Below are 24692 nucleotides of genomic sequence, written 5' to 3'. Positions count from 1 at the left end.
TTGGGAACACTAATCTGATTTTTATTCCCAGTGATCCTGTCACGTCCTACCAATGCATACATACATATGCTCAGCCGGACGGTGGCTCTAAGGAAGAGTGGAAGAGGGATAGAGTAAAGAGTAAAAAGGGAAACAGGTCTGGTCTAGCATCTATGACCTGCGGCGAGGGTTAGTGCGCGAGGGTGTGTTTGTTGTGTTCTCTTCGTGTACGCCGACACAGCTGCAGCAAGATGCAACATCATCAGTGGTTGGTGGTTGAACGAACATTAGCAACGGAAACGTCGGCGTCAGCAGAGACGCTAAGCAAGAGATGTTGAAAAAGCAAGATTGAAAGAAGCCGAAAACATACAAAAATCAGTTTTTGTTGGTACGTGCTCTCGTAAGGTCAAACCACCGCTACAGTATGTTTATCTATGGATGCACTTAGGATGACAATTTCGGAATGCATCCATTAACAGGAAATCACCGAAAATCAATTCGTTCATAAATGTATGTGTGAAAAGGAGGTAAATTAACTGAACGTTTGAGCTGGGTACTTTGAGGAAAGAAAGTGTCTTCTTAATCGGCCATTGCTCCATCGCACTCACCGTCAGCGGCCACTATAATTCACCCTCCATTATTTTATTATGGGACACGAGGTCTTCAGCACAAAGTCTCAGCTTTGGCTCCAAGGGTTTCCGGCGCCGCGGGACATACCGAAAATCGTTATTAGTTCGTGTCAAAGCAGCAGTAGTCTTCACAGCATCCGCAGCGCTAGTCGCCATGATATACACAGCTCTCATGGGACCGGATCCCGTGAAATAGCTGCCAGCTACGAAACCGCGTCCACAGAAGGCGGTATTCTGATGGACAGTCCTCTACAAAGAAGCGACGCTATATCCGAGTTCGAACGGTTTGCCCATAACCCCACTCACATCCTCGAATCCAGCGAGTGCAGCGATGTAACGAGTGGTGTCCAGATTGCCCCGCCTCAGAGATCTCAAACACTGGATATGCTGAACTCCAGCGACTGCTCGCATTCTGATTCCGATTCGCGGATAGAAAAGCGCATTCGCCACAAGTCCATTAAGGCCCAAGCTAAGTGCTCCTCCACTGCATTTAGAACCACGGAAAACACATTGCTTTCTGCGGCAAACGGATTTCCGCCCCATTATACGGCCATTTTTCTGGGCAACCGCCATCACCCCAACGGAAGTTCGGAATCTGTAAACAGACAGTTATCTGGACAGTTTTTGACCGGCAATTCCGGGAGGAGTGCTGACCCGTCCTGCTACCTGCAGTATCATCAGTATTTTCCATCGCGACCCGTAATGGGCAGCTTAGGACTCGAACTTGCGCACCAGCATCAACCCCATCTTATGAACCAACCGCCCAGGTAAAGGTTAAATTAACTCAGCTGTTATATATTATATTGGAAGATTATACATTCCCCTTAACTCTTCAGTAAGCATTGTATTCTTGCAAAAAGTCATCAGCGGCTTAATTCGCTTACAATTGAACTTAAAACTTTAGTCAGATATCGGATTATATTACTGACCATTATTTGACGCTTTGGTTCTACCCTTTTTATTAGCGCAATGTAAAAGCTAGAGCTTTCGCTATATCGTCATATCTTAATCTCGGTAATTATAGGCCAATAAACTTTAAAAATCTAACTGATCAGACAATCCCATCAAATTTCGATGGTTCTTAAAATTATTTTTGCATGTTTCTTGCCTAACAATTTTGAACACAAAGAAGCGAGCTTAATCGTATACGGATAAGTAAAATTAATTTTTAGAATCCTAACCATATGTAAATCCCGAGTTATATAGGAATATATTAAAGAACTTATGTCGATTTTGCTATTATTTTCCTGTTACTTTTCCGATCTAACTGCACCGCTAAACCAAAGAGTATTATGATTTTCTGAACTTAAGTAAACTTAGAAACGCACAGGACCCTTTTGCAGTATTTTTATACCCTTGCAGAGGGTATTATAATTTTGGTCAAAAGTGTGCATCGCCAAAAATAAAACCCATAAAAAATCCCAACTTCCTAACTTTAAAAACACCAAAGTTATGGCATTTCCGATCGTTCAGTTATATGGCAGCTATATGATATAGTGTCCCGAACCGGCTCGTTCCGACTTATATACTACCTGCAATAGAAAGACAACTTTTGGGAAAGTTTCAAGCAGATAGCTTTAAAACTGAGGGACTAGTTTGCGTAGAAACGGACGGACGGACAGACGGACGGACAGACGGACAGACGGACATGGCTAGATCGACTCTCCTGGTGATGCTGATCAAGAATATATATACTTTATAGGGTCGGAAATGTCTCCTTCACTGCGTTGCAAACTTTTGACTGAAACTATAATACCCTCTGCAAGGGTATAACAATGAAGCTATGTCGATTTTGCGCTGCATTTTCCCATCGTTTCTATGGCAGCTATATGATATTGTTGTCCGATTTTAATTTAATTAAAACCGTAATTTCATAATATTTACATATTACCAAATCTCAAAGATAAAAAAAAAATTAAAAACAATAGATTTATAATTTTTTTGAATTGTTTTTTCCGATTGTTTCTATGGGAGCTATATGTTATAGTCGCCCGATCCGGCTCGTTTCGACTTATTTACTACCCGCAATAGAAAGACAACTTTTGGGAAAGTTTCCTGCAGATAGCTTTAAAACTGACGGACTAGTTTGCGTAGAATGGGACAGACGGACGGACATACGGACGGACAGACGGACATGGCTAGATCGACTCTCCTGGTGATGCTGATCAAGAATATATATACTTCATAGGGTTGGAAATGTCTCCTTCACTGCGTTGCAAACTTTTGACTGAAATTATAATACCCTCTGCAAGGGTATAAAATTACTCACAATAATATTAATTCGAAAAGGGATTTCGAATTTTGGCCAAATGGCTGAAGCACTAGTCTACGAGATTAGCAGCTCGGCCGATCGCATATTATTCTTGAAACAGCATTTATTTCATATTATGGCTGGTCAAAAAAAAGGTGAGATTTTTGGGGAATTTACTTTTATAAGACAATACCTTTTCCGAGCTTAGTTAAAAAACTTGATCAAGTTTGAAAACGCCGCTGATCGCTGTGTGAAATATAATGTATTTCTTCCATTTTGGACCAATAACTTTAGATTTATAATACTAAGATTTAAACGTCATGCATGCAGTTTTTTATTGAAAAACCAAAACATACAATTATTAACCGTAATCTTAGCTAAACGCCACCTGACATCACTAAGGAATTGGATAAAAAAACAATGTACTTAGGCCGGCTCAAAACGTCTATGGTCTGTGTTATTATTAAAACAATTATTTAGTTTACTTAAAAAATAAGCTTAAAAATGTTAATATTGGTGTGAAAGGCCTGGACTTTTTAACTTTTCAAATATTGAGAGTTATTTGAAAAGTTAAAAACATTTTTGTGTCGAGCTGTTTACCAAAATAAAAATAATTCTAGGACCCTAAAGCCGTTATTTGATGCATTGAAGACCATTTTGTCATTTTGAAAAGAACCTGAAAACTTCACATAACCCATTCCCATCATTATATGGACCAGCTTCACCAGGAGAGTTTATCGAGCCATGTCCCTCCGTCCTTTCATCCGTTTATACGCCAACTTGTCTCTCAGTTTTAAACCTATCTGTATGAAACTTTAATAATTAATATTAAATATTTTTGATATTATGGAACTACCAAAAGGAGTAACAAAAATATTTTTATTCTTTCCTCCCCTCAAATTAATGATATCTGAATGTATTGGTAAAGTAATTTAAAAACGGTTCTATAAGTTTAAGCATCAATTTTAGTTAATTGTTTTGGATAAATTCTTGCTCTATGTAGATTCTTACTCTCTACGGAATTTTTAATTTATCATATATACATTTTTAATCGCGAAAATAATAAAATTAATTAATAAACATTTAAAATTTTTTTTGTTTATTTAATTTGAATCGTAAAGAATAGTAAAAAAAAATAATTTAATTAAAATTTGCATAGTTACATTTACGTGCTCATTGTTGTCAGAAGGGTAAAAGAAAAGTTCTTTCCCCTTGTCCTAACATATTTGGCCGAAACTCAAGAGTTTCAAGTTTTCCTTTCGCTGAAGTTTGTTTAATGATGTTACCGGTTAATTGCAATTTATTTGTTAGTACTTTAATTGAATAAAAAAAAACGCAGTTATCTAAAGTAACAAAATTATGCAAATTATTTATATTAATTAGGTAAAATCAGAAAACTTATGTTTACATTATTTATTATCTTTCTTTTTAGGAGGATTTTGGATGTGGCAGTTCCACTGCCCGGCAATTCCCCAGATGTCGATAACTACATGCCGAGCGGAGACCTGAGAAGCGAATACGGAATCCGGAAGTGTTTCTCACGTCCTTCCCTACCTTTTGTGATTAGTATTTTTGCTCTTGGTGGCGTGGCGTGCACCCTAGGCGGCATAGTGCTGGGCAGCACAGGTCTTATTGAGCACTCCACTCAATATCTAAGCGCCGCTCTATTGATGATTGGTATAGGAGTTTCATTATTGGTGATATCGGGAGCCATTTGGCGTCTGAGTTTGCCAGACGAAGTCGATAATTGTCTATGCTTTAGGCAATCTGAAACTTGTCGCAATTGTAATAGTCCGCACTGCCAGAACCGGGCTCTTTCTGGCAGCTACCTGTACCCCGAGTTCCAGAATCGACAGCCGCCGCCATCCTATCTAACATCTCTTAACGAGTATGCTTTGTTCTACTACCATAGTGCTAATTCGGCAGCGACCGTCGTAGCTCACACCCCGGTCGGAATAAGCACTCCTCCACCGCTGTACTGTTCGACGTACTCCCTAAAGTAAGCAATTCTACATAATTTTTATTTGTGCCTAGAATCTGATTAATCAATTTTACAGTACATCAAATACGAGTGGTCCTCCTGAAAGATATTCTTACTCGCGAACAATAGAGTTCCCATCGAATAATCGGGCGGCCGCCTTGTGCACCAGAGAGGATGTCGGTCAAACATCATCCAAGGATTTAAATAACGCCGAAGTACCTGCGGCTGAACCTTTGGGACGACGAATACTATCGCCAAACACCTTCAAAGATGCTGAGCTTGATTAGAGCTCCCTCCTAATATGTATACTTTTATACCTTTACTTGAGAAATTAAGACTCTTGATTTAAGTGTGTTCACGTGAAAATTCAGATTGAGCACCTATTTAACTATTGACTGATTTGGAATTTAAAAATTACGAAAGCTTTATGGGCAAAAAACGACCAAAACAAATCTAAAAAGAAACAATTACAAAAACAAAAGAAATTAAAATTATAAGAAATTAAAATGTTAAAACGACTAAAACTTCAGATACAAGCTTATTATAGCTAGAAAGGTAGATGAAAAATTGTGTTTCCCCTGTCATAGCATATTTGGTCAAAACTTAAGTGTTGCGAAATAAGGGCAAAAATTTCCTTTTTGTGCCTTTTGCATGAAGCCCAATGCGGAGACGCAGTATCTACAGTTTGGAAACGCTATTAATATTGCTCTTTTCCCATGATTACAAATGAACACGATCTCAATAGACTTTTAACAGCTGAAAAATTAAACTACTCCATAAATCTCGTCAGTGGTGCCATCAGTCGGTAGACGCATGAACTTACCTTTCAGTCGTTGTATGTATTTATTTTATATATAGAGTGTTTTTATCGTTTTCACTTCAAGTAGGAACAAGAAAGGAAGAAAACTTCGGCAACTCGAAATTTATATACCCTTGCAGTTATTACAAAACGACTACATTTCAATTTCAATGCCAATATTACTAAAAACAATGAAGCTACATATGTATGTCAAATTTGCGCTGCATTTTGCCACGTTTCTATGGCAGCTCTATGATATTGTCATCCGATTTTAACAAAACTAAAAGTGTAATTCTGATATAGTAAATAATTCTATATCTCAAAGGAATATTTTAATAAATAGAAAAACAGCAAAATTCAATTTTTTAATTTTTAGAGCTATATGATATAGATGTCCGATTAAACCGTAATTCCATAGTATTTAAATATTACCATATCCCATAGATCAACAAAAAAATTAAGAACAACAAAGTTATACTTTTTTAAATTTTTTTTCCGGTTGTTCCTATGGGAGCTTTATGATATAGTCGCCCGATCCGGCTCGTTCCGCCTTATATACTACGTGCAATAAAAGGAGATAGCAGATAGCTTTAAAATTGAGGGACTAGTGTAGAAACGGACGGACGGGCTGTTTCCTTAGTTTTGCCGAAGCTGAGATTGGTGTCCCGAGTGAACGCATGACGTGACCAAGGAAAGTAATTGTCCATAGTTTTGGCGGTCTTTTTGGGATCTCGCTTCCGCCTGTGAATATGAACTTTTCATATGTTTTTAAATAATCTTAATTTGTTTTATTCATTTTTGAATTTAATAAAAAACATTTTGTAACTTCTAAACCCTATTTTAATTGGTGTTTCCCAATAAAATCCGCAAGGGTTTTCGGCTAACCGAATTGTAGAATTTACTGATAAGCCGAAGGTGGGAAGTTCCCAAAATGCATAAAATAATAAATTTCCCAGCAAAAAACCAATGCGTAAACATTTTTTATTTCGGATCGGATCAGTCTTCATAAACCTTTGTAGGACACATACAGTGACTCCATCGCATAATCGGACAAGTACCTTCTTATGATAAATGTGCCGTAAAACTATACAAAAACAAGAAAGGAAAGCTAACTTCGGACGGAGCCGAAGTTGATATACCCTTGCAGAATATTCTGTAAATTATATTCTTCAAAATTATTTATATGATGTATTCTTAATACTCATAAAAAGTCCCAACTTCCTAACTTTAAAAACACCAAAGTTATGGCATTGCCAATCGTTCAGTTATATGGCAGCTATAGAATATAGTCGGCCGATTCTTATGAAATTTGGTCGGATTGATTGGCCAAAAATAAAACCCATAGAAAATCCCAACTTCCTAACTTTACAAACACTAAAGTTATGGCATTTCCGACCAATCAGTTATATGGCGGCTATAGGATATAGTCGTCCGATCCTTATGAAATTCGGTAGGTAGGATTAATTGGCCAAAAATAAAGCTCATAGAAAATCCCAACTTCCTAACTTTAAAAACACCAACGTTATGGCTTTTCCGATCGTTCAGTTATATGGCAGCTATATGATATAGTCGCCCGATCCGGCTCGTTCCGACTTATATACTACCTGCAATAGAAAGACAACTTTTGGGAAAGTTTCAAGCAGATAGCTTTAAAACTGAGGGACTAGTTTGCGTAGAAACGGACGGACGGACAGACGGACAGACGGACGGACAGACGGACAGACGGACAGACGGACATGGCTAGATCGACTCTCCTGGTGATGCTGATCAAGAATATATATACTTTATAGGGTCGGAAATGTCTCCTTCACTGCTTTGCAAACTTTTGACAGAAATTATAATACCCTCTGCAAGGGTATAACAACGAAATGGACCGATTTTTTCTGTTTTTATACAAGTTCAACATTGTTATTATTCAATAACATAAAAAGAAAATCACATATTTCCAGGAAAACTCTTAATTTATGAACTAAAACATAATTATTCTATTATTTGGCGCTCAACGTATAATCGGACAAAGAAAAATATGAATGAAAAAAATAATAAAACTTAATATTTAGTATTTGGTTGCGAATCCTTTGTTTTCTAGAACAGCTTGCAAGCGCCTAGGAATGGATTTTACCAAGTTTTCGCACACTTCCGGCTCAATGGAGTTCCATGCTTCCAACAAAGCTGCCTTGAGGTCATTTATAGTGTTAAATTTTTTTTGGTACGCTCTTCTAGCCAATTCTTCCCAAAGATGTTCAATTACATTAAGGTCGGGTCTTGGCGCTGGCGTTTCGACAACTTTGGGACAGTTATGGATCAACCAATGCTTTGCAACACCCGATGTGTGCTTAGGATCGTTATCCTGGTAAAAGGCAATGTTGTTAGCGATAGCCAATTTCTGAGCACTTAGCTTTAAATTCTCTTTTAAAACCTTAAAGCTTAGTACTCAGATCGACAAACGAGTACGCTAGCGTAAAAACTTTAATCTTTCCAGTGTTACCAAAATTTCACGAGTTCATCAGAATTAAGCGTGCTGGTTTTTTGGGATTCGGTTAAAATACAAATATCGTATTTGCAGGAAAGAGCCTTTAAATGATATTATCAACTACATTGTCAAGACAAGTCTGCCGCTGTACAAAGAAATTAAAAAACAATACAATTTAAATTTAACAATTGTTTTTTTTTAATTTACTGATAATTATTTGCTAATTTAAAGTTCTTAGCTGCACTTTTATTGTGTTTTTTCGTACATTTTTGTCCTAAGAAATATTTTGCTCTGCCAAGAGGCACCCCAGATCATAATATAATAACATAAGGTAGTCTCGTCGGCTGTCTAAACGTTCGGGTTTTGGTCAGTGCGTGTTCGTTTTTTGAAGGAAAAGGTTGTCTGCGAACCAATTTTTTACAGAATTAACCCTTGAGCAACATGACTTTTTGCAATGTGTTTGAAAAAAAGAGCGCTGTGGGAGGAATCGCTGGGATGCAAACTTGGGGACTCATGAAACCGTCTGCCCAGTTCGTTGAAAAAATAAAACAATTAGAACTTATATTTGTACACTACATTGACGATACTTTTAAAATAACAAAGAATGTAAAAGAAACTTTAATAATCGCAGCCGAAAATGTTAGTATAAGTTTTGACTTAAAAAAGTTTTATTTTAAGATTAGAATATATTTTAGAATTAAGAATTTAAGAATTAAGAACGCCTAATTTCAAATTCCAAATTATTAAAAATTAAATTATAAAAAAAATTAAACTTTCATTATGAAAGGCAAAAAAAAACCCCTGAACCATCTAAGGGTTAATCCACATATTCTATTGTCGCTCTGCTCGCACTTACTAAACAGTTCAAATTTCACTCGCACTCATTGTTATAATAGTAGAGGTGCCAGATTTTGCCGACGAGACTACCTTATGTTATTGTATCATGCCACAGATAGTATCAGAGGCATCAAAATGAGAATAAGAATGAGAGCGAAAAAAAACCCGAGGGCACACGAAGTGTCCGGGGCCTGCCGCTACCAGCTGTGGGGCCTGCCGTAAAAATACTTTTGTGTCTATTTTAGTTGTATGAAATGACCAGTCTATATGTTGTATGGTTAGTGGTATTACGCACAGTATTGAGACACACGTCTTTACCAGTTCGGTTTTGTAAAGAAATCTTAAGTTCTTTAGCAGTTTGAAGGCATCTTGTTTAATTTCATTTAAAACCGACCTCTCCTCTCGGTCATTTAAGATCTTGTTGTGGCCTTTCCTGCTTTTATTGGCAAATTTAAATTTATCACGGAACCGCTTAATAATATCGTGGACGGTGGATTTGCGTTTTCCAACTAATTCTTACAGTTTTTCCTTCAAAATTTAGCTTAACAACTAACTGCCGAACTTCCACAGAGGATTGCTTTTCATTTGGAGCCAATTATAATAGCATAATTATGTTTTCTGCTCCTAATCTCTATTATAAACCAAACGCAATGCAAAAAGCCCAAAGCTTGCAGCGAATTCCAGGAAAAACGAGGACGGAAGCTAACTTCGGCAAGCCGAAGTTTTAATACCCTTGCAGACTTTGCCGAAATTGCTAAAACTGAAAAAGTAGCGAAAGGAATAAGGTATACATAAATAAACTAGATTTGCATCGTTTAATGTCAATTGCTTTTATACTGCAAAAATGTCATATAAAAATAGAAAAAAAGGAATACTTTCGCAGCCTTTAACTATTTTTCCTACGGAAGCTGTAAGAAATAGACGTCCGATCGGCAAGCGCTTTTACCCTAATCAAGATATGCGTAAATAAATAAGATTTGGAAAAATTTATGTCAGTAGCTTACACACTACGCGAAAAATTCAGAAAATCATCAAATTTGGACCGATTTCACCCTGTTGTTCCTATGGAAGCTGTAGGATATAGACGTCCGATCGTCACGTGCTTTTACCCTAATCAAGGTATGCATAAAAAAATACGATTTTGAAAGATTCATGTCAATTGCTTATATACTGTGCGAAATATCCTAAAAATCATTAAATTTTTAACCGATTTCACCCTATTGTTCCAATGGGAGCTATAGGATATAGACGTCCGATCGCCAAGCGCTTTTACCCTGATCAAGGTATGCATAAAAAAATAAGATTTGGAAAGATTTATGTTCGATGACATCATAAGTCAACATTAAGTTTGATTTAATTATTATTATTGTTATGAATAACTTCGTTCAAGCTGATTAATAATTTGAATTCTTTGCCAACTTGTTATATTTAATTACCCCACACTGTAATCTTATGCTAATGTTTTGAATTCGCCTTACGCTCTTTTATACAAGTTAATTTCCAGGATAATAAAAACCCAAAAAATAAGTTTTGAACGTTTGATTTATTCGGAGTTCAATTTGAGACTGATTTTATTCATTTAAAAATTCCCTGATCTAAGCTGTGGGTTGGGGCAGCGACGTCGACGTCGCGGAAGAGACCGCGGCGGTGGCCTAGTTCTGGTGGAGCGGCTGAAACTGCAAGGTTTGCAGAATCGGCATTTTGGTACTGCGCTGTGGCTGCTGACCGGATGCGTGTGTTTATGTTATTGAACTTGGGGGTTCTTGGCGTGTTTATGTTATTGAACTTTCGGGCTCTTGACCGTTGTATTGAAATGTTGCAATGTTGCCATCGACAATGTTGCAATATTTCTCGGAAAAAATGTAGAAATATTTCTGTGATTAACTCTCCCTCCTTAAAAACCTGCTTGTCCTCAAGAGGTGTTAGAAATAGGGAATATTATTAAATTCTGGTATTATTTTTTTAGGAATTGATATAATATTAGTTTTGTTGTTTAAAATTTGTGGAGGCGGTTCTTGAATATGTAGGATTACTTTTTCTTTTCTGTGAATACAGTTTTTTAATACGATCAATGCAAGAACAATGGCGCAAATTAATGTTACTGTGGTTATTCGGTTTATTGTAGAATCATTCTGTAAGGTTTGTAAGTGCTTTCTATTTTTGATATGTAGAGCTTCCAATGCTTCTAATGACAGAATTTGAATGCGTTGTGCTTGCAATGGGGTAATTTGAATTCGTGGGATTTCGGGTTTCATTATTACTTTTTCTTTGTTTGTAAAATTTTTTCCATTTATATTTATAGTTTCGTTTAAAAAGGTAACCATGAAAGTTCCTCTGAGTTGATGTGAAATATTGTTTGAAATTAGGCTGCCGTTAAAGTCATTTAAGAGTAGTATGCCATCGTCTATTTCCTCTATTGGTTCAATGTGGTCCGAGTTACTATAATCACACAGCGATTCCTTTCCCTGAGCTAGTTTTGAAATACATTTTGAATTACTTAAATTAACAATTTTTCCTTTTTTACAAATTTTAACATAGTTCGAAGTTTTACAATCATGGGGTAGGCCTAGTATTACATTGTTTGATATAAAAAGTTCTTTAGTTTCTAAATGTATTATTAATTGGTTTCTGATGACAGGCTTTAAAAGAAGATTTTCATAGTTAGTTGGTTCGAGTTCAGGTATTTTTATTAAGTAAATTATGGTTGTTTTATTATGTAAGACAGACACATCAACAAATTCCAGTGTTTCCTCAATTGAAAACGAGGTAATGTTATTTTTTTGAGATATTTTATTTATTTCGTTAAGTTCAGGTTCGTTTAATAAAAGAGTATTAATTACGTTAATTTTAGCCCATTGTATTGCAAATTTAATGTTTCCTATTTCTTCTTTCATAAGTCTAACTTGCGTTTGCAAGCTCGACGCAATATCATTATTAAAAAATCTGTCTTTTTGAATTGAATTTGCTAGCATATTGGAAGTGGTTGTTAAATTATTTATTCTGTCTTGAAGCTGATTATTGATAATAATTTGGTCATTGTTATTTTTAATTAAATTATTGAGGTTACTTTCTATCATAACTAAATCTTCGTGATCTGGGTTACCTGCGATATATTTCCAAGCTGAGCCAATCATATTTATTGACCTAGCTCGACGGCTTTTTGTTGTTAGGGTAAGTGTGCTTAGAGCAGAAAGTGATTGAATTATTTCGTGTGTCAGAGTGTGATAATGTAAACTATTTTGTAATCTGTTTATTGTGTGTTCTCTTATTTGTAATAGTTCCGTTTCAATCTGTTTTAAATTTATGACGTGAATTAATTTTATTGTTGATATCTGTAATTTTCCTATACCCTTATGAATTGTTATGGTATGTGCATCGGTATAATTTGTTATGTCGGTGGTCGCGATTGCCATTGGTATCAGCGTTATTAAAAACAACATCCTGTAATTACAAAAATGTCTCATTAAACAACGGTATTGTAGGGTTATGGGCCGATCACTCACGAACGGACTGATAACCCCAAGCGGACAACAGCTGTAAACGTTATAGGTAATCTTATTTATTATATTTTTTTTTTTTTTTTTTTTAAGTTTTTTTTTTTTAGTTTCGGACTGACGTGGACAAAAATTTCCTAAGGAGTTTTCGGACTTAGTTACCTTTAATATTACTTTTATGAACTACCCTTCCTGCTTCTGTTAAAATAGTTGTATTCCTGTTTTCTTTGACAATTTCTTTTTTTAAAACGTGGGGATAATTTAGAGCCTAGTCTGGTGTTTTGTTTTACAAATATTTCTTGTCCTGGTAGATATGATTTTATAGGTTTCCTTTCTTTGTTGTGGTTTTCTAAATCTATTAATTGCTTTTGTTTAAGTTTCTCTATGTTATCCTGCCTGCTTTTTTCATATTGTTCTGGGTCGGTATTAATATTTCTGCCAAAAAAAATTTCTAATGGTCTTTTCTTCGTTACTGAATGTATTGTGTAATTGTATTCGTAAATGGCTCTGTCTAATAATTCTTCAAAGGTGTTGTATATTTGTTTGGTTTTAAGGCATCTCATTATTTCCGAAAGGGTCGAATGAAATCGTTCAATCTGTCCGTTAACTGAACTTTTGTAGGGAGGAGCTTTAAAAATGGTTATATTTAATTGATCTCTCATCATAAAGGTAATAGATGCTGAATTAAAAGCTTTTTCATTATCCATTACTATAAATTTGGGTACTCCATAGTAGAATATTATTTCGTGTAACTGTTTTTTAATGTCTTCAGTGGATTTGGATTTTATAATTTTTGCCTGTGCTAATTTGGAAAATTTATCTATTGCAGTCAATACTAATTTCTTTTCTGTTGAAAAGATGTCAATGTGGATTATGTGTCCAGGGTATTCAGGAATTGGGGTTTCTTTAATTTCTGGATTGGGGGGATGTCTATCATATTTGCCTTCTTTACATACCCTGCATTGTTTGACTAATGTTGTTATTTTTTGTTTCATTTTGGGGAAATAATATTTTTCTGCAAGTTGGTTTTTGTTTTCTTCTGCGTTTCTATGTGCTCTGTTATGTGTTTCTAATATTAATTCTTCCTGCTTAGTTTCTTCTGTCAAATCTTCTACTTTATTTTGTGTGAATCTGATTTTAATGGATCCGAAATGTTCCGGATAAATTCGCTGTATCTCTCCCATTATCTCTTCTGATGTGAAAATTCCATTTAGGATTGACGGATTTAAATGTTTTTTTAATATTTCAATAAGATCAATATTCTGAAAGTCTGGTCGAGTTATAACGTGTCTATGAAAGGTGGGGAACGGAATAGTAAATTTGTAGTCGGGGGGTATTCTTTGTAAATAAATATCTGATTCTTAAAGGCATTTATTGGTACTTCGACGCTGGGGATAAGGTTATGACCAGAGCTCTGCGCGCTGTGTTGTGTTGCTGTTAATGAGTTAATTTGGTTGCTTATGGGGATCCTAGACAAAGCATCGGCCACTATGTTTTCCTTTCCGGGTTTATAAAGTAATTCTTTATTATATTCGTCAAGATATGATTTCCATCTCTTGATCGCTATCCCTCCCTTCCAATTACAATCGTGTGTAAGTGGTTCGTGGTCAGTATAGATTTTAACCTTGGTTCCACCGTAGAGATATCCTCTAAGTGTTTTTACTGCCCATGAAATGGCTAACATTTCTTTCTTTGCCGTTTCGTAGTTTTCTTCGGTTTGAGATAGTGTTCTAGATATGAAAGCTATAGGTCTGTCTTTTTGTGAAAGTACTGCTCCAATTGCGTGATCGGAGGCGTCTGTTGTCAATACAAATTCCTCGTTAAAATTTGGATATTGTAATATTACGTCTTCTGAAATTAGGGTGCTTTTTAATTTATTAAAGGCCTGAATGGCTTCATTGTTGAAGTGAATAGATTTCTTCGATGAAGCTTTCTTCGAAATTCTCCCATCCTCGCCTCTAAGTAATGTGGTGAGTGGTTTTGCTAGTGCAGCGTAGCCCATAATAAATCGTCGGTAATACCCTGACAGTCCAAGGAAAGATCTTAATTCCTTAACGTTTTTGGGAATGGGGTAGTTAGCGATGGCCTCTACCTTTGTTGGATTAGTTTCTATTCCCTTATCTGAAATTACAAATCCTAAAAATTCAACTTTATTTTTGAAAAATTCGCATTTATCCAATTGGCATTTTATGTTAGCATTATTTAAGGTTTCAAATATTGTATCTAAATTTTTTGAATGAGATTGTGCGTCTGGACTGAAGACAATTATGTCATCGATATAAATATAACAGATTTTCCCTATGTGTTCCCTAAGAATGTCGTCTAGGGCACGCTGAAAAATAGATGGTGCGTTTTTCAGTCCAAATGGAAGTCTTGTGAACTCAAATTTTCCGTTATTCACGGAGAAGGCTGTCTTTTCTATATCGCTTTCTTTTAAAAGAATTTGATGGAACCCACTTTTGAGATCTAACACAGAAAACATTTTATTATTTCCCAGTTGTGCAAGAACTGCATTTATGTCTGGTATCGGGTATCTGTCTGCTATTGTAACACTATTTAATTTTCTGTAATCTATTACCATTCTATATTTCTTTACATTGGAGGCATCTAATTTTTTTGGTACAATCCACACTGGTGAATTGTAAGGCGATCTAGAGGGTCGTATTATATTGGTGTCTAAAAGTTCTTTTATTTGTCGGTCAATTTCGTCTTTAAGTGCCATTGGATATTGATAAAATTTCGAGTAGACTGGTGTGTCAGTGTTTGTACGTATCTCAGCTTTCACGTTTGTTGTGTAAGTCAATTTTTCGTTTGGTTCTGCAAAAAGATTCGGATATTTCTGAATAAGTTGGTTAAGATCTGATTTTTGTGTCCCAGTAAGATGATCTGTCCGAGGAATAATTAAATTTACAGCTTTGAATTTTTTTTCTTTAATATGGATTGTTTTTCCATTTTTTAAGTGCATAGATTTGGTATTAGTGTTAATTATTGCTCCTAAATTTTTTAAACTGTCGTTTCCCAGAATGGCATCAAATGTTTTTAAAGTCGGTAATAAAAAAATTTAATTGTTGTATTAGGGTCGTTAAATAAATTGGCTGATTTGTGATGTGTAATTTTAATACTTCCGCCAACCGAGATGGCGTCAAACGGGGATTTATTTTCTATAGGATTTTTTACGAATTTTGGCAAGATGTAATTATTGTTTGAACCGGTATCAATTAATATTTTTAAAATTTCTCCACTCCTCAGTTTGCATTCAAAATATGGCAATGAGGAGTTTGTTAGTCTAAAAAATGAAGGTAGGTATAATCATATTGGTATTCTTGGTCGGCTTGGTTTATGGATTCAGAATATTCTGTTAGGGATTCGGGATATTCAGATTGTGATTCGTCCTGTGATTTTATGGTTTCGTTATATTCGTCAAGGGTTGGTGTTTCATCTTCCACTTCTGAAGAAGTGTGAGGGGCTGCTTGAATATTAAAATTTCTGGATTTTTTACGGCTTCGTTTAGAGGCATTGGTGGTCTTTTACCGGCCTCGAAACGTATGGGTTTGTTCATATAATTGATATGTTTTGATTGCATGGTCCTGTCGATGTCCATGGGTTCTGGTCGTGGTTGTGGCTTTACAGCCAAAGGTCGAGTCGGAGGAAAGTTTCCTGAAGGTCGAACTGCAGTATATTGTGGGACTGGTGGAATTTGATTGTTATTGTAGAACTGGGGTCGTGGTTGATTAAACATATTATTATTTTGTCTAGGTGGAACTAGAGGATTTTGATACTGGTTATTAATGGGGAATGACCACTGTGGCCTGCTTGGCTGTGGTCTGGTTGGTTGTGAATGTGGTAAGTTTTGGGAAGGCACGTTTCTAAATCCGGATTGTTGCCCTCTATTAACTGCATGGTTTGCACGGAACGCTTGGTTCTCTAGCTTTAAACAAAGATGTAAAGCTGAAGGAAGATCGGTTGGTTCCTTCATACCGAGAAGACGAGATAAATCTCCGCGAAGTCCGCGCACAAAAGTGTCTAAGGCTTTGTCCCTATACATTTTCGTCATGAGTTGTTCGGCTTCCATTCCTAATTCCATACATCCAACCTTATTAAGAATAAGGGAAAGGTGTTTGTAGACTGACTGATGAAATTCCTCTACCGACTGGTGAGCACCCTGACATAGAGTTGTCATTTGGTATTCAAGAGTGCTTAAATCCCGCTTATCTGCGTAGTGCAAAGTTAGACATTTAGAAATGGCATTCCAGTTGAGTGGAGTATTATAAGATTCCAACGCAGTGTCTGCGTTTCCCGTGATTTTATTACGTATGGTATGTAGAATCCCAAAATACTTAGATGTGCCTACAGTGTGTTCATATGTTTTAAGAACTCTATCCACACCCTTTTTCCAAGAACTGAATTCTATTGGGTTGCCAGAAAATTCCCTTAAGCTTTTTACGATGTCTGGTACCCTATCCAAACCTTCGAGGTTAGCTCGATTTTCATAGGAAATTTCCTGATTTGGAATCTGTGCAAAATCGAATCCTGTGTTTTGAGCTTGTTGTAATAGGACCGGTAATTGTTCAGCAATTATTTGTCTGACTGCTTCTTGTAACTCTAATGCTGCCATATTGTCTCTGTGTTCCTGATGTAATTCCTGTCTATGAATTTGTCTTTGATTTTGAACTATGTTAGCTGGACGTTGTTCTTCCTGATTTAAATTTTGAAGTTGTTCTGGCTGATGTTGAGGTTGTTCTTGAGGTTGTAAATCAATGACGGGTGGTCGTATAAGATTATGCCGATTGGCCATAGGAGATTTTTTTCATGGGTCTGTCTTACGATAAAAATGGTTGATAAGTATAATTCTTATAAATATTAAGTTTCAAAATTAATTATTATTTTTTTTTTATATGATAAGGAATGAATGTTCCATTTGCTTAAATTAATTTTGTAATTTAATTCGAATTTAAATAGTAGTAGAAATGTTTAATCAAATTTAAATCACTTAAATACTTTAAAATACTTTAATTCAATTGGTATTTAAAAATGGTTATTAATTAAAAATTTTATATGAATAAAATTTTAATAACTCAAAATAATTAAATTTAATTTTAAATTTTATATTCACTTTAAATTTAAATGGAATTCAAATTTTAGAACTTTAACTTTAAAATTTTATTTTAAATTTTTAACTTTTGATTTTTATAAAAATTTTTTTTTTTTTTTAGTGTAGAGAATTTTTTGCTTTTATTTTGGTTTAACTTTTGGTTTGGTTGCCTTCACTTATTCACTATTCACTTAACTTATCATGATGTGGCTACACCTCCTGGTGATCCGGATGTCTTCCTTTTTGTTTCCTACTGGGGATCCTGCGATTCACACTTAGTAGAGGTTGTCCTGCGGGCGTACCTGACAGTACTTGTAGTCCACCGATGGATCAGTAAACTTGTTTTTCACCGACCGGTTACCGTCTTCAGCTTGCAAAATTAATTGCCAAGGAGTCTCTCTGATTTCAGGTTTTATGTTTGGGCCAACGGAGTCGCACAAAAATATTTTAATTATTTGCACTAAAAGGAACTTAATCGTTTTTCCTCGCGTTGGTCCCTGTTCGGGCGCCAGTTAATTTCCAGGATAATAAAAACCCAAAAAATAAGTTTTGAACGTTTGATTTATTCGGAGTTCAATTTGAGACTGATTTTATTCATTTAAAAATTCCCTGATCTAAGCTGTGGGTTGGGGCAGCGACGTCGACGTCGCGGAAGAGACCGCGGCGGTGGCCTAGTTCTGGTGGAGCGGCTGAAACTGCAAGGTTTGCAGAATCGGCATTTTGGTACTGCGCTGTGGCTGCTGACCGGATGCGTGTGTTTATGTTATTGAACTTGGGGGTTCTTGGCGTGTTTATGTTATTGAACTTTCGGGCTCTTGACCGTTGTATTGAAATGTTGCAATGTTGCCATCGACAATGTTGCAATATTTCTCGGAAAAAAATAAAAAAATTTTTTTGTTATTTATATATGCAGCTCACACATGTACATACATACATATCTCTCTTTATAATCTCGAAATCGAACATTAAAAATCAGTGCATATTAGAGATCGAAACAAGTCGAACGTTTTATTCCATTCTAATAACTCTGCATTCGGCAGAGTCCGCACATTTTGGCGACCGTGACAGGACTCTGCATTCGGCAAGTCCCACCATAAACCACTTCGAATCATTCCCTCTGCATTCGGCGGAGAAATAGATTCCATCAACGCCAGAATAATTGGTGTATTTCGGCACGCAGTGCAGCTCATCGGAGTATTGGCAGTGCGTTTGGCATCAGCGTTGGATCTCCGGAAGCATCGTTGGATCACCGGAATCTTCGCCACTGGATCGTCGTGGATACCTGCATACAGGGTATGCGCATCATAACCGTCGCAAGTACAGATTTGGAGACCAAAGAACAGCGGCACAAAGAGGACGAAAAACTGTAAGCTAGACTCGCAAATGCAATCGCGGTTTTGTCATTCCACTCTGAACCAAAGGGCATTGCCCATATACACACATACAAACTTGTGCAGCTGGTCTGCAAATAAATAAGCCAAAAATTGAGTTATTTTCCCAAGCATCGGAGTGTTTTGTTTTCTCCCTCTGAACCAAAGGGCATTGCCAACATATTTGGAATTGCTTCACTCAATAATTACTCCACAATTAGTTTTCGCTAAATAAATCGTTAAAATGACATACTAACCGTGTCTTTAAGACAACAAGAATACAATTCAGCGAAATATAGTTAATCTCAAAGTTCGCATCGAACTGCAGAACGACCTTGCTGCCCTTGAATGCCAGTCACAAATTTTGGAATCGTATTTTAAACAAATTCTTCAAATTCAATCACAGATCGAACGGCTGGATGCGGCTGACGACGGCCGGCAAGAATTAGAGGACGTATTCATAGAAACCAAGGCAATTATCATCACTCGTATTGGGGCGTCAAAGAAGGACCGGCCAGAAGATGCAAGTTTCTTTAATTCATCGGCAAATTGCGCAACTGGGCACCATAATCGTTTGCCTTCGTTAAAGCTGCCTAAGTTCGACGGGAAGTATGGTGACTACATGAAGTTTATTACTGCCTTTACTAGCATGGTACATGATGACGCTTCTATATCAGCTGTTGACAAATTTAACTACTTGCTTAGCTGTTTGTCTGGCCCCGCGCTGAGTGTTGTGGCCCCTTTTCAAGTGTCCGAAATCAATTATCCAAAGGCGTTAAAGCAGTTAAAGGAGCGTTACGATAAAAAGGTTTTGATTTTCATAGAGCACATATCTAGCTTATTTGATATTCAAATTATGAAAAGATCTGATCCCGCAGCTCTTCGTTGTATCTTGGATACCGTCTCCGCGCTGCGTGAATCGTTGTTGTCGTTAGGAACAGAAGCAGATGTTATGAACGCAATACTAATTCATCTTGTTTTATCTAAAATTGATGCAGATTCGAAATTATCGTACGATCGGGTTCAAGAATACGAGGTGTTGCCTACTTGGGAGGATTGTTATCGCAGTTTAAGCCGTCATTGTCAATTTTTGGAGAGCAACGTTAAACGAACATCTGATGAGAAGCCAAAGGAAAGGCCCACGCAGAATAGAAGAGCCTTTGTTACGGCACAGGGTGGTTGTAAAAAATGTTCTGTTACTGATCACTCTCTCAATCAGTGCCCTTCATTTGGTTTACTAGACTGGCAGGATAAATTGAATTTCGTCAAGCAATCCGCTCTGTGCATAAATTGTTTGCGCACCGGCCATTTGGCGAGCAGATGTCCAAGTAGATCTCGTTGCCGCGTTTGTCAAGGCTTACATCATACTATTCTGCATAGAACTGCTCATCCAGAGCAACCAACACAAATTGTCTCCCACACATCTCAGCAGCAGCGGGAACCCACACATGCTGTTTCCATGCTTTCGCGTCATTCGAGGCGCGCTTTAATTCCTACGGCAATAGTATTGATTAAGGATAAGTTCGGAATATTTCAGCCAGCCAGAGCTTTGCTTGACTCAGGCTCTGAAATAAATTTCATCTCTGAAGAGTTGGCCAAGCTCCTTCAGCTCAGATTCGAGAGACAGAAGTATGACATTTCTGGCATAGGCGATGTCAGAACGCAGATGAGATTCTCGGTCTCAACAACTATTCGATCACGATTATCTGTAAATGAATGGCATTTACAATTCGCTGTAGCCAAGACAATATCGCTTAATCAGCCAGAGCGATTCGTTGACACTTCACAATGGAACATACCCTCAGAGATTGACCTTGCAGATCCAGGCTTCTACATGCCTCACCGGATTGACCTACTCATCAGCACACAAGAGTTTTTTGATTTACTTTCACATGGCAAAATTTCTTTAGGTCCAGGCCTTCCTTGCCTGGTCAATACTGCACTTGGTTGGATCGTTGGCGGAAAGGTTTCTGATATTCCGCAATCCCAAGTCGTAACATGCAACATGGCACGTTCTACGGAGCTGCAAGGTGCATTAGAAAGGTTTTGGCTAATCGAGGAGTTTGATTCGCACGATCAAGGTTTCACCGCAGAAGAGCAGGAATGCGAACGACATTTTGTGGCAAACACAAGGTTTCTCACATCTGGACGAGTCCAAGTTTGCTTGCCATTTAAGGAGAATCCTCACATGTTAGGTAAATCTTTTGAAATTGCCAAATCCCGGTTTTTGCAAAATGAACGGAGGTTGAGCCGCAACCCGTTGTTAAAGGAGATGTACGTTCAATTCATGAGGGAATACCTAGATTTGAATCACATGCAATTGGCATCTGATTTCGACTCTCAAAAGACCCATTATGTAATCCCGCATCATGGAGTCCTGAGATCAGAAAGCACGACTACCAAGCTGCGTGTTGTGTTTGATGCATCGTGCAAAACAACGTCGAACCTTTCTCTGAATGAGTTGTTGATGATTGGCCCAAGCATCCAGCAGAATCTTATCCTAACACTTCTTGCCTTTCGCTTACATCGTCATGCACTTGTAGCTGATATCTGCAAGATGTATCGCCAGTTTGAAGTATCACCAGACGATCGTATGTATCAACTTGTTCTCTGGAGAGAATCCTCAGCTGCGCCTTTAGAATTGTTTCAGCTCAACACTGTCACGTACGGCATGTCCTGCGCACCATTTCTAGCAATCAGGAGCTTGAAATATATTGCAGATAAGTTCTCAAATCAGTTTCCCATCGGAGCAGCCGTACTTAAAGAAGATATGTACGTCGATGACCTCCTTACTGGAGCAGACAGTGTCGAAGAGCTTCATCTCAAAGCTACAGAGGTCACCAGCATACTTTCTAAGGCTGGATTAGAGCTTGCAAAGTGGAACACAAGCAAAATAGAAGGCAACGGAGCAGAGTTTCAATTTAAGGTTGATACCAAAGATGTTACGAAGACTTTGGGCATGTCGTGGCAACCAAAACTAGATGTGTTTTGTTTCAGGTATACCCTACCTACAATCTCTGTCGTCACCAAGCGGAGCATCGTTTCACTTGTAGCTCACCTGTACGATTTGCTAGGGCTCGTATCACCAGTCGTTATTCGATGCAAAATATTGGTCCAAGAGTTGTGGATGCATCGTCTAAACTGGGACGATCCACTTCCCCCTGAGCTTCAATCTCAGTGGAAGCGAATAGAAGAAGATTTGCACAATCTTCAAACCATCGAAGTTCCAAGATTCATTAACTCGTCACCTAAAAATCTATCGGAAATACACGGATTTTCAGATGCATCGCAGCGAGCTTATGGCTGTTGCCTATATCTACGAACATACATAAACGGAGAGTTCAAATCAATGCTAATCATCGCCAAGTCTAAGGTGGCCCCAATAAAAGCAATTTCATTGCCGCGGCTAGAATTGTGCGCCGCATATTTATTGTGTCAAACATGGGCCAAGATTAAGCATAAATTCGAAAAATACATTGATAGTATTTTCTTTTGGACAGATTCAAGAATCGTTCTACAGTGGCTTACCATGCACTCGTCCAGGCTAAACTGTTTCGTCGCTAACCGGATTTCTGAGATGCAATCAACCACGTCAAACATCACTTGGAGGCACGTTCCGGGCAAGGACAATCCCGCGGACATAGTTTCAAGAGGCTGCGCAGCGTCCGAGCTTATGGAAACTATATGGTTTCGTGGACCAAGCTTCTTACGTCAAGACTCATCTGGATGGCCTCAACCAGTACCAAATTCTCAGGACACCAATGAAGAGTTGGAGCTGCGAAAAGCAACAGTCCTCACATGTACCGATAGTGGAAGCAAGGAAGATGTATTCGATGAAGTTATCAACAAATTCTCATCCTATCGGCGCATTTTGCGAGTCATAGCTTTTGTGTTGCGCGTCTTTAATAGAATCAAGGTCAACAAAAAGGTGAACTTAGTCGATGTAATTCATACACCAGCAACTGAATTGCAATACGCGTTCAAGCACATCGTATCACATATTCAGCAGAAGACCTTTTTCAACGAAATCCAGCAGCTAAAGGAAAACAGGATTTTAAAACCCGAATTTCAGAAACTAAATCTGTTCCTAGCAGCGACTAACGGATCAAACGGTTCGATAACACTATTACGTGTAGGAGGCCGCTTAGCCAAGGCGCCCATTTCACTCGATGCCAAATTTCCTGTTCTTCTACCAAAGAATCATTGCTTCACGTTGAAATTTGTTGAGTATCTCCACCGGCATCACATGCACGCTGGACCAAAGGCTCTCATTGGAATCCTGCGACTTCAGGCTTGGATTGTAAACGCCAGAGAAGTTGTGCGAAAGATTGTACGGCGCTGCACACACTGTTACCATTATAAGCCTCGTTTAATGGAACAAATGATGGGATCACTTCCAGTTGATCGCTTTCATTCACAACGACCTTTTTTGTAACTGGAGTCGACCTATGTGGACCATTTTCCACATCATACCGCATTCGAAGCAAGGTGCCATATAAAACATACATGGCCGTGTTTATATGCTTTTCGTCAAAAGCAATCCACATAGAACTCATTTCCGATCTATCTACTAATAATTTTATTCTCTGTTTAAAGCGCTTTGTCAGTCGCAGTGGCATCCCACTACGCATTTATTGTGACAATGCAACTAATTTCGTCGGTGCACGATCGCAGCTCGAGGACTTTAAGCAGCAGCTATTTGACGAAGCCAACACATTGAATTTGCAGAAGTTCAGCAGCATCGTGGGATTCGAGTTCAAGTTCATCCCTCCGCGTGCTCCCCACTTTGGCGGCTTGTGGGAGGCCGCAGTGAAGTCCATGAAGAGCCTAATGATGAAAAACTTGGGCAACACTGGGCTAACGTACGAGGAGCTTCAAACGATTGCAATCGAGTCGGAGGCAATCTTGAACTCAAGACCAATGGCACCCCTTTCCGAAGACCCAAACGATGGAGAGGCGCTTAGCCCAGCGCACTTGCTGATTGGGTCCTCTTTGATGTCCGTACCGGAGCCTTCAATTGACGAGAGCAGACCATCTTATCTTACGCGGTGGCAGCGCGTAACGTATTTGAAGCAGCAGTTCTGGGAGCTATGGAGGCGTGACTATTTACACACGCTTCAGGAGCGCTCCAAATGGCTCAAACCCCACGCCAACATTCGAATTGGCCAAATGGTGATTGTTCACGAGGATAATACACCTCCCCAGGAATGGATCCTTGGTCGCATCACCAACACGCATGTCGGAGCTGATGGACGAGTACGAGTGGCCGAGATCAAGGTGAAAAATGGAACCATTCGAAGACCCATCTGTAAGATAGCGCCCCTGCCTGAGCAAACTGGTGCTTGAATACTCCTTGGATCATTCAACGGGCGGAGAATGTTCGATGACATCATAAGTCAACATTAATTTTGATTTAATTATTATTATTGTTATGAATAACTTCGTTCAAGCTGATTAATAATTTGAATTCTTTGCCAACTTGTTATATTTAATTACCCCACACTGTAATCATATGCTTATGTTTTGAATTCGCCTTACGCTCTTTTATACATGCAGCTCACACATGTACATACATACATATCTCTCTTTATAATCTCGAAATCGAACATTAAAAATCAGTGCATATTAGAGACCGAAACAAGTCGAACGTTTTATTCTATTCTAATAACTCTGCATTCGGCAGAGTCCGCACTTTTTTTTTTTTTTTTTTTTTTTTTTTTTTTTTTTTTTTTTTTTTTTTTTTTTTTTTTTTGGTTTTTTTTTTTTTTTTTTTTTTTTTTTTTTTTT

General features: G+C 37.7%; 3 protein-coding genes across 3 annotated transcripts; all 3 read left to right on the top strand.

The window, feature by feature from the left end:
* Nucleotides 1-239: 239 nt before the first annotated feature.
* Nucleotides 240-5804, top strand: LOC108039574. Its single transcript, XM_017116622.2, has 3 exons — nt 240-1375; nt 4292-4858; nt 4917-5804. The coding sequence occupies exons 1-3, from the start codon at nt 627-629 to the stop codon at nt 5125-5127; spliced, it is 1527 nt and encodes a 508-aa protein (XP_016972111.1). The 5' UTR covers nt 240-626; the 3' UTR covers nt 5128-5804.
* Nucleotides 5805-20910: 15106 nt separating this feature from the next.
* On the top strand, nt 20911-22070 carry LOC123037356. The gene is made up of 2 exons (XM_044457496.1): nt 20911-21902; nt 21959-22070. Exons 1-2 carry the CDS (start codon nt 20911-20913, stop codon nt 22068-22070), a joined length of 1104 nt encoding a protein of 367 aa, XP_044313431.1.
* A 211-nt stretch (nt 22071-22281) lies between these two features.
* Nucleotides 22282-24378, top strand: LOC123037364. The gene is made up of 2 exons (XM_044457505.1): nt 22282-22351; nt 22389-24378. The coding sequence occupies exons 1-2, from the start codon at nt 22347-22349 to the stop codon at nt 23338-23340; spliced, it is 957 nt and encodes a 318-aa protein (XP_044313440.1). The 5' UTR covers nt 22282-22346; the 3' UTR covers nt 23341-24378.
* The last annotated feature ends 314 nt before the right edge of the window (nt 24379-24692 follow it).

The sequence above is a fragment of the Drosophila rhopaloa genome, unplaced genomic scaffold, assembly GCF_018152115.1.
Source record: "Drosophila rhopaloa isolate 14029-0021.01 unplaced genomic scaffold, ASM1815211v1 contig_160, whole genome shotgun sequence".
NCBI classification, from domain to species: Eukaryota; Metazoa; Arthropoda; class Insecta; order Diptera; family Drosophilidae; genus Drosophila; species Drosophila rhopaloa.
The sequence above is the reverse complement of the archived record's forward strand: the minus strand, read 5'-3'. Positions and strand labels throughout refer to the sequence as shown.